Here is a 12695-nt window from a genome sequence, read left to right on the forward strand (position 1 = left end):
TGTCATAACTTCCATGGGACTTGCCCATATAAATAAGCTTAAAAGTGCTAAGCTCCTTGACAAAGAATTAACTAAAAAAAAAGAGATGCTGTAATAACCAGGAAGATTAATTTATAAATTAGCATTAGTGAAGAAGGTTAGTTCATGGCATCATGCTAAAATCAACCAGATGTCTTGGGAAAACCGTGAATTGCAGGGCTCCCTGTGCCATCAACACCTTCAGATCCACCTTCTTCTTTTGTTCTCTTCTTTTGGAGTCCCCTCAATGCGGTATCTAGTTCTCCCTCTCCTTCCTCATCTGCCTCTTTACCATTGCCAAAAACATCGTGACTAAGAAGATGTATACTAGCTCATGTTTCCCTGCACCACTGGCATGCAACTTCAACACCTGTTGAAAGAAAGGCAACCAAAACTGAGAAAATGCTAGTTAGTGGCTGCTGGCACTGCTGGTTTCCCTAGGTTTTAATTATTTCCAGAGCAGCTCCAGATACTGCAACAAAAGATTTTAACATGGAGAAATGTCAAAGAGAGTGAAATTTAAAAAGTACTTTGGGGCACAGTGCCCAACTATCAGTAAGAGCAATAGTACTCAAACAGCAAGAAATTGCCCCACGATGCACGTCACCTTAATTCAGTTCACGTTGTCTCAGTGAGCCTTTTGAATCTCTCACCTGCTAAACAAGCTCACAGCTCATTCATTCTTCACCTCCTCAGTTCGGGAGTATGGACCACAAGTGATTTATTTGTGGTACAGAGGAGGCAAACAAAAGCTGCCAGAGAGCTCAGTCTTATCGCCAAACAGTTCCACTTCCTCCACACAGATGTTTACCTTTAAGCCAACTTGCTACTTGACAGAGGCAGGAATTCCCACCCTCCCCCTGTCCTCTTACACCATTTTTAACTTGCATAATTCAAGCTGGGCTATCCCATATAAAGCCTGGGATTATACAACATTTTGTTTTGGGTTTGTTTGTACTTGGTTCAATTTCTCCCATGTTAAAGACGGAAAATGAAACTTCTTCTGCAAGTTTCATATAGTTCTTGCACACCTGCTACTCAGAAAGGCCAAACTCACCTGTTGGCAGCAACAATGTACCACAGAGGCCCTTTCTGGTACCACCAAACACACATACAGAGGGCGAGGAAAAACCCTCCCTCAGCACATGCACAGCATCCTCCCCACTGACTATCAGCTCCTCAGTGTATTGCAAATACTTCAGGAAAACAGACAGCAAATAACAATAAAAATGATAAAGCCCCTTGAAATACCAACACATACCGCCACACTTCAGCACCTACACCAAGGCAACACCTGGGTTCAAACTATTAGATTTGCAAATTTCTTACTGAGATTCAACAAAGGAAAAAAAAAAAAAAACACTGGCTGGAACTAAATATGAATAATCACTTTTCTCCATCAAAGTTTAAAGAATAACCACACGTTTGGAAAGGAAGTCTCCTGTCAATCATCATTACAGAAGTGCTTTCTTCTCTTTCTTTCCCTTTCATACTTTGCTGCACACCAAGTAATTTTCTCAGCATATAAAGCAACAAAAGAATAGGATCTGTGAACAGCACCAGAGGATACAAGTGATCTAGATAATGGATTTTATGAGGATGTGGTTGTGTCTGCCTCCTGAAAAGCAGTTATCCCCTGGCTTCACTGCACAGTCATACACAAATTAGATACTATTTTTAAAAGAAAGAGATCTTGCCTGGTCTGACAAAATCTGAGGGTTTTTAGGATGCTGCTCATTTTATTCCCACAGTATTTACCAAGTTATGCAATATTTTCCCTCTGGCAGAAAAATGAAATGCAAAGCAAAGATGTCACAGACTGAAAATTAAAGAACGTACTTTTCAAAATGCCACCAATAAAAAATTTGAAGTGCCATTTTTTATGTACATATACATGCATTGATACATGCATTTTCCTCTTCAGAGTATCTGTCCACGTGAACATCTGCAATCAAAAATGATAAATACCCTGGAAAATCTCCCACGGGCTAGAAGACTTGTGTGCACACATGAAATAAGCAAGTCACATGTAAATAGAAACCATATTTGGAAACTGTAGCCCTTCACGTCCAAACAAAGCAGACAGACAATTAAATAAGCCTTCTCTGAAAGGGCACAAACAGGAAGAAAGACCAGCTAATATACCAAAAACATAATTCAGTGAAAGGGGAATCTTCAGAAAGGGGGTAAAAGTACTAATGGCGACTTTCCAAAGCTGGTACTCAGCCCTGTTTCACTTAGCAATTTTATCAGTGAAAGGAAATGTCAAATTATGCTGGTGTTCTTTTTTTGTATGTTGTTCTTTTTGTATGTTGTGTGCAAGATAGCATTAGAAGTTTCCGTACAGCCACGCAGGAGTAAAATCTGGGAACTATGTGCAAAGTTGATGGGTCCTATTGGGGGATACAACATCATGCCAGACCAGCACTTCTATACAAGCTCTAAGTGACTGTGTGGCTTAAGAAACTACCATCGTCCTAGGAGGTATCAACATGGGTATTGTGTGGAAAAGGTGTATTATATCTATAATTCCTACTAGGGCGGTTGCTACAGAAGACTGTGATCCATTCAGCAATTCCCATTCTGAAGCAACTTGTGAGAAACTGAAGAGTTCTCAAAGACAATCCATGAAGGGAACACAGAAACTAAACCCACGTGTTTAGTGTTTTTCAAATAAAATAGTCTATGCATGCAGAAAACATTAATATTTGACCTAAAACTCACAAACCAACCAAGACCTAATGGTTGAGAGTCAAAGAGAGGCAAATTAGGCCTAGAAATGAGACATTTTTAAATGGTGAGAATAATTACCTACTGATGCAATTCATCAAAGATCATGGTGAATTTTTAATGATCTTGCAAAAAACAATTGCCTCTTTTTAGGAACACCAAACCTTAGGTGAACTGCCCAGATAGAATTTGCAGCATTTTCTTTTTCCTTTTCTTAACTGATACTCCTCTTGTCCGAGAGACAAGCAAGTTGCTCTCAGCTGACTTCACTTTACCCCTTTTATTTTTTGCATTGGCATAGAAATGCAAGCCTTGTTGGCATATCCATGGAGAATATACTGGGCTTTCGCACTTCCTGTAACTTAGGGCCAAATTACCTTTTAAACAAAGCTAATTAAAATCTCTTAAGGAGGAAACATATTCCAGAATTGTTTCTTAAACTTGCTAGAATAAGAGAAAAATAAAGACCAGGCTGAAAGCTTCTCAGAGCCTCAGGTTCTCAGCGCTCCTAATCTCAGTCAACAGATAAGCACAATAGTTCATTTCTCATTGCAAGGGACACCCCAAACTCCCTGGAGACCTGAATTGGCTGCTGTGGCAGCTCTTCATTAAGCAGCAGTGTCCTTTGCGAGCAGTGCCACACCCGCCTGTCAGCAGCTTTAACTTGTTCCAAAGGACTCTCACCCCATGGGAAGCCCAGAAATTATTTCTTGGCCTCCATCCTGGAGAAGGGGAAGGATTGAGAGTAGGTTCCTAAAGGGTTTCCTGGGAAAGCAACAAGTGATGAATGGTTGTGTCAGCTAATCTGCTGTGGGAACAGGGTAAAGCATGCTGAGTGACAAGGTCACTAGGTTCTTCATTTGCACTAGTTAGTTCAAGTGCCAGAGCATGGGAGAGCAAGCAAACAAACAGGAGTCTGGTCGGGTGCAAGTTATTCCCAAAGCAGGCTTTCTCCAAAGCTCAGCTAATCTAATGAAATTTCTAAATGTTAATGTCCAGTGAAATTTCTCCCAGTCCTCTAAACTGTTATTTCTATCAAACAGTCTGCACAAAGGCCCTTTAAAAATCCAGCTGTTTCAGACCAATGAAAACATCTGTCATAGAAAACACTAAAGAAAAAACATTTATTTGCTAGCAAAAAAAAAATTCCAAAAAATTAAAATGAGCCCCTGGTACTTCCTGCATTATTTATATTTCCTTCCAAAAATGTCATTGTTTTCACACTTTCTCATCTTCCAGAAACATCCTTCCAATCCTCTACAAAACTACTATCCTCTGAACTCCATGCCTCTGAACCCTCCCTGTTCCCTGCTTCCTAAAGCATCTTCAAGTGAAATAGTTGTAGTTTACCCTTAGCCTTACGAAAAACAAAGATATGAGAAGGGGCTGAGGAAAGTGGAGGAACAGGACACACCATTCACGTTTGCTGCACGCAGCTTTCTACGCCACTGAAAGATAAACTGCCGTCTGTGTTGGCAAGGGAGGCAGTTTGGCGGAGTTACCCTCTGGAAAAATCCCTCTAGAAATAGCTCCTCTTCTTCAGCTAATGACGTAACTGCAAGGAGTCCTCGCTTTGCACAAGTCCCCCAGTGGCTGGCCTGGCTCCTGGGAGAGCTGGTGGGAAAAGATCACTTGACAGGAGAGACTGACTCCAGCTGGGAGACACTAAAAGAAGAGCGAGCTGGGTGAGAATTATCTCCGTTTCTCTGTCCAGAGCAGGACAGACCATCTGTCACAGAAGCAAGGGAGATCCTGGCTAAAAGGCAATTCTGACCAGATCTATTAAAACCTGACTACGTTTGAGACGAACACAGCCCTCTCAGGTCAGGCCTAGGGCTTCTTCCCGCACCCAGCTTTGGGTACATCAATAAACAACAAACAGTTGTTTATGCACAGTCAGGTAAGTGATCCCGGGCTCAGTCAGCAGTGTTCACTGCTATGCCCCTCATTTGCAACATGAGCTTTGAGTCTGACCGCTCTGTGCGTGTCCAGGCTGCGCAAACACGCTCCTGTCCTGCTGCAGGCCACTCATGTTAGGAGTGGCACAAGTGAATACTGCAGAAAAACAGAAGTTCAGCATAAGCCTGCACTTAATTATCAGGAACATTCAGAACAACAAGAGTAAGGTCTGTGAGTTTGCAACTTCCCAACCCACCTTCATAGTCTCAGGAAAAATCCAAGTTTTCTACTCAAGAGGCATAAATCCAGAAAAAGCTAACGACAAGATTTTAGAGGAAACTTGTTTCCTGTAATGCTCAGTAGCCCTCTCAGAACAGTGGTCACTTGATAATTTTTTTTTTTTTTTTTTGCAATTTGACACTTTCTGGAGTTTCATTCATCTATAAATTTTATAAAACATGGTATACTGTTAGCAGTGCTCCCAAGAGACTAATCATTTCATAGTGTATAGGTGGTTTCTAACTCTAAGGCAGAGCAATAAAAATTTTATTTTATTAGATATTAATCCCTCCTTACATGACTCAAACTTTCTGAATGCAGAGAGCTTGGAGACTGTGAAAGGACCTGACGAACGGGTGGTGGAATCTCTTGTTTCCAGGAGTCCTGTCAAAGCCTTAACTGGAAGTCATTACCATCCAAGCAGCCTTTAGTTTCTCTTTGCAACTACCTAGTGCCCTCTCTTTGCAGGCATCTCTAGCACAAATATACCTATTGCAGAAGGCGCAGAATGAAAAGCTTTGGTACAGGAACAGAACTATCTTCATTACTTCCTAACTGCAACCCTCTCAGGCCAGGAGGAAGGCACTGAGCCAGTGTGAGAAAGTGCAATTTTTAGATAAGCAGTCAGGTTGGGATCACACTCCTCACAACAGATAAAATGAGAGCTCAGAGACAAACCAATGCAAGCAAGAGCAGTGAGTGAAAACCCTGCCATGCCATCCTCAGCCTTTTCCCGTTAGACAGCCAGATGATTACTTTGATTAAAAATATACATGTGTGTCACGGGAAGTCACAGCTGAACTCCATCAGCCTACACTGCAACGTGCTGAACACAACGTCCAAATGCACAGCTCTTTCAGCCTGAACCGGGAAATTGCAGCAGCAAACAAGCCTGACTGAGAACCCAGTGACCTCTGCCCGCTGATCTTCCTGAAGGACACAGGCTCAGATCCCCTCTGGGAAGTGCAGAGGAAGGAGAACCTCACAGCCTCAGGTGGTAGAAAACTGCTTGCTCTGCAAAGCTACCGGAAACAAGGCACGCTACGCTGAACCTCCTCATCTGAACAATGCACCAGGCACTTTGGGAGACAGGCTAAGGAAGTAAGGGGAGAGGGAACTACTCATTGCAGTAAAAATAAGTCCAATTACAGTGCAGAGACTCTGCCTCTTCCGTAACTGCTACTAAGACAGGATAGTGATGGGTGTCTTGGTTTTTGTAAACACAAATATTAAAAGCACAAAGATTTCCAGGGCTGGCTTAAATTCTTCACTGTGTGTTTTCCAACGAGAAGTCACTGATCCCTTTGTTCAAAAATTACTTCAAAATTTTTACAGCTATTTGCACTTGATTTCCTCAGCAAAAACTATTATCTGGCCCAGCTAGTATCAGAAAGCCACCAGCCTCCTGAGATGTAGGGACTTTCTCCTCACAGCAAAAGCAGACACAAAAAGAAGAAATGAACAAGATGGTAAAATAAAGAATCTGTCTAGCTGAGAGGGCAATGCCTCAGGTACAGAAAGGGAGTCGGGGTTTTTTTCAGCTCTGTTACTCAATTACTGTGAACCTACTTTAGTCCCTTTCTGATTTCTAAGGCTGCTGGATGCTGTCCCAGGAAACTGGAAAAGCTAATATACTTGGCTCATGGACTGAAAGCAGAACTTCTGTTTCTACATGCACATTATGACAATAAAGTGCACATATGCTTTCTACCTCTAACAGTCACCAGATCTTTGTTTCATATCTGATTCTTGTTGCTTCCAAGATGAACCTCTACTTCTGTGGCACAGGTCAGGGCATCAGATTCAAAATGTTCTCTATCCCACAAGCCATAATTTGTCACCATGTAAATCTTGCAAGGAGAGGCAAAGATAAGATGGATAGAAGTATACAGGAAGGTTACAATAGTGTAATGGACAAAGCCTAATTTAGAGGATTAACCTGTGCAGGGTGGAAGAGACAGGGCAAATGCTTGGAAAAGTACACTGAAATCCACCCAGGTGACTTGCATGAGAAAAATCTACATAATTACATGTTTCTGTGGCTGTCATTACATCTTGGCTATAGATGGTAGAAGAACCCAGAAAGAGCTCAGACCACACCCTGATTTACCATTCACAGTCACCTGCTTTGGAGAGACACATAAATCACACGTTTTTGTGTCTGTGTTTTTAGAAAACTGAATGCTTTTCTTAACAACTCATTATGTAAGGCAGTTCCTGCTGCCAGCATTCCACAATGCAAGAAAGAAGGGAATTGATTGCATAGAAGGGTGGAGACAAATGTACTCTCAAAGTTAAATGAGTCAGCTTGGAAAAACTAACTCAACACAACCTAAAGAGACAAACAGCAACACTACCTTACATAAAAAATCCTCTCTGAGGCCTCGGAGCAGGGCCTGCCAGAGGTGCTGCATGTTGAATGACGGAGAAGGCAACCACGCTCACCACCTCCCCACCAGCCTCATTCCAGACCTTTACCCCTTTCCTGAAATGTTTGAAGAATCTACGGCTGCTGTAGGGCAGCCCTGCCAGCTGCCTGGCTGCAGTCCCTTATGTAAACCTGGCAGCAAGGCTCCTGAGTGGTAAGGCAAATCATTACTTTCGATAAGGACTGAATGTACTGGCATGACAGACTTCAAAAACAAAAAACCCCAAACCTAAACAAAAACAGTCAGCTAAGCAAACAACACTAGCCCCCCTGTTTGATTTGTTCTGGCAACAGGCACCCAAGTTCTTAGCGTGTGCCAGAGAATAATGTTAAGTTTTAAACCGCAGCTGCTAAAAGGAAAGCCAACAAACAGGGAAAGTGTTTACAGTAAGCACGCACTTCTCAGTGTACAAATACGTTTTCATACAATAACAATAATGTTTTCATACCTCAGCAACTAACAGTGAAAATATGCAGTGTCATTAAGAAGAGGGCACAGCAGGGTACATTAAGCCACCCCCTAATTTAGGGAGGCTACTATGCTACTAGGCAAGCGATGCCTTTATTTTCAGGACATAGGCCAGATATAAGGATCTTTGTGAACAAAAGGTTGATGTAAACAAACCTTCTCCTTGAGAACATGCACGTGTTAGAAAGCCAGCACGGAGTATCCGTGCTGGCAAATCTTATTGCAGCTGTGATGCAGTCACAAACAGGAATTTATGATCTCTGGCACACAAAGACACAACTACAAGATACAGAAGGCAATGGCTGGCTTACTGAACAACTGCTGTGGTTGCTCTAAGCTTTGGCTCTCAGGAACTGCAGAATGTTTTTCACAGTTTGGCTGCCATACACACACCCATTACTCAGCCCCCAACCACTACTAGCAAGAAGGGTGCCCAGCCCCACTCCTTTGGTTGATATTTCCACGCACAGAACCTGACAGCACTGCAAACAGCAGGGTGCTGTCCCACTGAGGGTTTCTCCTTCAAAACAGTACTAGGACTGCAGAGACATGTAGCTCCAGCAAGTTCTAGAACAGACATATACAACAGCAAAGCAAATTTCAGTGCCCTTTCCTGGGCAAAAGTTCCAGGATGGTGCTTGTATCTGAAGTTTAGGACAAAAGGCTGAAAGCATTGCTTGGAAGAGACCCTCCTACTTTTGTATCCACTTAAATCATAACATATCCTGTCCCTGAAGTAAAATCCATTTGAATCTGTTATTTGAAGCGGTTATTTGAAGTTTTAGTACCCCTAAACACATCCAAAATCACACCAGTTCCTACTGCAATTATGTACGTCACATCTGAACCAGTTTTGAGCAGATTTTTCCTTCTAGATAGTAGAAAGAAAGAGGGACCCAAACAGGGACTCTGAGGTTCACAGAGATGCAAGCCCACCCTAATACCCTCTCACTGAAGGTCTGATGAGGTCCCAGGGAGCCCCATTCCCTCCAGCCCACACCCTAGTCCCAAAGCTGCTGCCTTCCCCAGCTCCTGAGGTCTGCAGCGTGAGTCCTGTGGTTCTCAGCCAGGTAAAGATAAATTATGTGTGTGGTTCCCAGGGGCTGGAGGTTTGGCTGCCCTGCTCTGAAGCTCTGCACATGAGCTCTTGCAAAAACAACATGAGACTCATAGATGTAACAGGCTGCATATTGCCTAAAGACTTCCACCCTCTTTCAGAGGACCAGTCTCTCCTCTCCTTCTGCTTCCTTTCATTCATTCTCCACTGGTTTTGAAGTTACAGGAAAGATGCATTATAGGTGTGCTTTTCTGCCACTGCATAATTAGCAGTTTGTCCTTGCACACAATTATGATAATGAGGCAGTTTTCAAAAGAATACATACATTAAGTGCTATTGGGGATTTGGGGTACATAAGTTAATCCACCTATTTTGGTCAAAAAAAAAAAAAAAGAATGTATCAACTTTACAAACAACATTTTCTTATGATAACTGTTGAGAACAGAGGGTGATAGAGATTTTGTGCTCTGCAATGTTTTGACTGCAACTGATACTTTGCATATTTCAAATTATATCAGCACCTTCAAAAAAACCCTGCAATAAGGAATAACATACCTGTTAGGAGGCATAACATGACTTTCAATATTTTAAAAAAAAGGTAAGTCAATCTAGGTAAGTCACAACCATAGTTACTACTTAATACACAAATCTTCACTTTAAGGACAACTCTATGAAGACACATACTAAGAGGTATTTCAAATAGTATTAAAAATTACTAATCAACCAGAAGTCTCTTATTTTCTCCCTGAAGGCCTCTGTTCTAGGGCCAAATGCAACTGATGGAAAACTTATTAAAGCCTGCAGTCCTTGCTGGAGGGGGCCTTACAGGCTTAGTGTGTGTGGTTATTTCTTCACTGTTAAATACTTGTGAAGCTACTGAAGATGGAGTTCTGCATCTACTGTTGTGTGTAACCCTTCATCCTCTTCTAATCCACCCATATCATAGTATCTGAGCATGGAAAGGGAACAAACCACAGTTGTTTTCATGAAGCAGCAAATGATTATCACTGCCAAGAACAACCTTTATTCCTTTCTAACAAAGATCATATCATAGCTGAACAGATACAGCAATCTCACTAAAATGTATCTGATAATTACATATAATTAATGATAACATTTATTTGAGAACCATTAGTACCTTGTGACACAAAACCTCCCAACAAGAATAGCATTGTGTTTGCAAACCACTTTATAATCTAGGTCAGATGCCAGAGTCCTTCTGTCAAAAAAGTTGGAAACTCCTAAAAATAGCCTTGCACTGAAATAAAACCAGGTAATACCTCAGTGTGGGCTTAAATTACACAGGATTGACCCGAGGCTTCCAAAAGCACGTTTAAAACCACTTCTGATATATCAGAGCACTACATTAATGCCAGGGAATAGGGGTTTCTGCCTGTTGCACAGACACCTCAAGTGTGTTATGTCTGCTAGAGACCTCTCTGCGCTCTTTCTCTTAGGGGTATTCCAAGGCCTTGTCTGCATCCCGTCCTTCCCAACAGCCTGCCATCGTGGTGCTGGGTAGGAAACAACAAACACTACCTGCTCTTCCTCCAGCAGCAGCAGATCACTGACACAAAAGTACCAGACACGAAGAGCGGTGTGGATATTAAAACTAATTAGGTAAATAAGTACAGAAGTGTGATAGAGGACAGAAAACTAGGGCATTCTTGAACAAAATGGGATTACAAGAGAATTAATTTCTACAGTTTATTAATTTCCCAGATAAAAGAAGAGATCTTAGATTAGACATCTTTCACCTCAAGGCCTAAGCATGGAGATTAGGCTTCTGCCTAATTACAAACACATCTCATTTGGTGCTTAATGTCCTGTGCCGATATTGGCCCAACTGTTCCATACTTGTACTCGTCTAAGCAATTACACATTGACAAGAAAGTATGAATTACTACAGCAAATAATTACATCTTTTGGGGAATGTTCTCCTAAAAGAATAGCAGTTTTTGGGGTAATCTCATGAAGTACGTCAGTCACACATACCTTCCCAGACACAAGACTCTTCAGTCCTTTGTTTCAACCCTAGAGCACTTCATTTCCCTTTACATCCTGCAACACGCAGCAGAATACAGGCAGGGGAACACTCTCTGCCAAGCTCCAGCATATCAACACAAGAAGCTGTAGCTTCTGACCCGGCCCCACTTGCTTGGCCCTGTCTAGCTGGTAGAACTATATTGCCTTCTCAGTTTTGCCAGATGACCTGCTCTGGTAATCGTTTCCTAACTCATCTCAGTAAAAGGAGCTGGATTAATGAAGCCATGTAAACAAACCTGATATGTTCTGGCTGCAGGAGCTTTGGGGGAAGTTTGGGGAGAGTGCAACTAGAACTTTTGCAGCTAGAACTTAGAGAGCACAAGTGCCTGCAAGGGTTTCACAACCATTACTATGAATCAAAATTTGGTGTCAGTGCATGATTTGCTAACTTGTAAATTGAGTGCTGTCTGTCTGCACGAGTGCTGAGAACAGCACACATCTCCTGCTAACACAGTGAAGTCACTCAGTTATGTGTCTGGCAGCACTGCCTCTGCTTTGTGTTCCTGTTGGTGTGCTGAGACACTGCGGTGTTGTGTTTCATGACATGTAAATAGCACCATTTCCCACATTAGGCCAACTCCTTCTTTCAGTAGCACACTGCAATTTCCCACAGTAACCTGAATCCTTCATGTGCTGCACTAGACACAAGAGGAGAGAGAATGACAGACTCAATTCAATATCCCGAGAACAAAAAATAGATCCTGGTTCAGCCTGATGTTCTGGGAAGGACTTTACAAGAAAGCAAACTGCCCATCACCTGTTCACCTAATAAACAATGTGCCAGCAACCAAAACTCAAAATAATCTTTTAAGAGAGATACTTTTGTAGATGCTTTAAACCAATAGACTTGCATAGATAAATCCAGACAGATAATCTTATAGATATTCTCTATATATTCTTTGATTCTGTCTTGTCTGAAAAATAGTAGAATTAGCATTGTTCTAGCCAGAAAGAGAAAACCCTCCAAAATTCCTTCCTTTCGGGCTGAGAGTGAGAATGAAGTCAGCCATCTGTTAACACTTAAACTGGGCAGATCAGATACACTTGATTATTCAGAGGAGACACCTGACATTGCAGTTACATCTTGTTCTTGGTGTAATTTCTAGTGCCTGATTATATATCAGTCCTGTCCATCTGCACTCCTTCACCAAGCAGCCTACCTCGAAATTTTATGTTGGAAAGGCAAACCAAAGCACACAGCTGGCTTTGGAGTGTGTAGATTTAACAGGAATAGGCACATTAATTTGCCTTAGACCCCAGCATATTTTGTAAGTGTTCAAAAAGCCCAGAGCTGGAGGTGCAGGTACAAAACAAACAAGGAGACAAATACAAAGACAAGAAAGGAACACTAACCTGGAGAAAAACACATCACTGTTAGTGAAGGAGATTTCATCTGTGAAGTCCATCTCCTTCCCATGTGAACCACTGTCTGTTAAATGGAGGCTGACCCGAGGTATTCCATCTGACCGGCCTGGTTGTGGTGCTCGGCACATTTGGTTGGATCGTTCCACTGTGGAATTGGTCATCTATGGAAGCAAGGAGAGAGGAAATTGAAATGTGAAAGGAAGAAAGGCCAGAGCAGCCTTTTCAGATAATCTGTAACAGAAAGGCATTCCGTACCAGTGCACAAGCAGCAAAGAATAAGACAAGGTACAAAACAATATTATAATATACATATAAGTCAAACATTCTGCTTGATAAAGCCTATTTAAAGAAAAATAAAGGTGTGTCTATTGAAAGAGCAGAGGCAAGAATGAAATTAAGAAAAG

General features: G+C 41.9%; 1 protein-coding gene across 6 annotated transcripts in view; it reads right to left on the minus strand.

Annotated features, from left to right (window-relative positions):
- FAM13A (family with sequence similarity 13 member A) overlaps positions 1 to 12695 on the minus strand; it is a 144197-nt gene that overhangs the window by 63383 nt on the left and 68119 nt on the right. For all 6 annotated transcript variants that reach the window (XM_027892159.1, XM_027892161.1, XM_027892163.1 and 3 more), the window contains exon 6: positions 12280 to 12452. In XM_027892159.1, the coding sequence (XP_027747960.1) occupies positions 12280 to 12452 (173 nt within the window). The remainder of the gene's footprint in view (positions 1 to 12279; positions 12453 to 12695) is intronic.

This window comes from Empidonax traillii, unplaced genomic scaffold (assembly GCF_003031625.1).
Source record: "Empidonax traillii isolate 1590-97213 ecotype Southwest subspecies unplaced genomic scaffold, ASM303162v1 scaffold340:size591717, whole genome shotgun sequence".
Taxonomy (NCBI): Eukaryota; Metazoa; Chordata; class Aves; order Passeriformes; family Tyrannidae; genus Empidonax; species Empidonax traillii.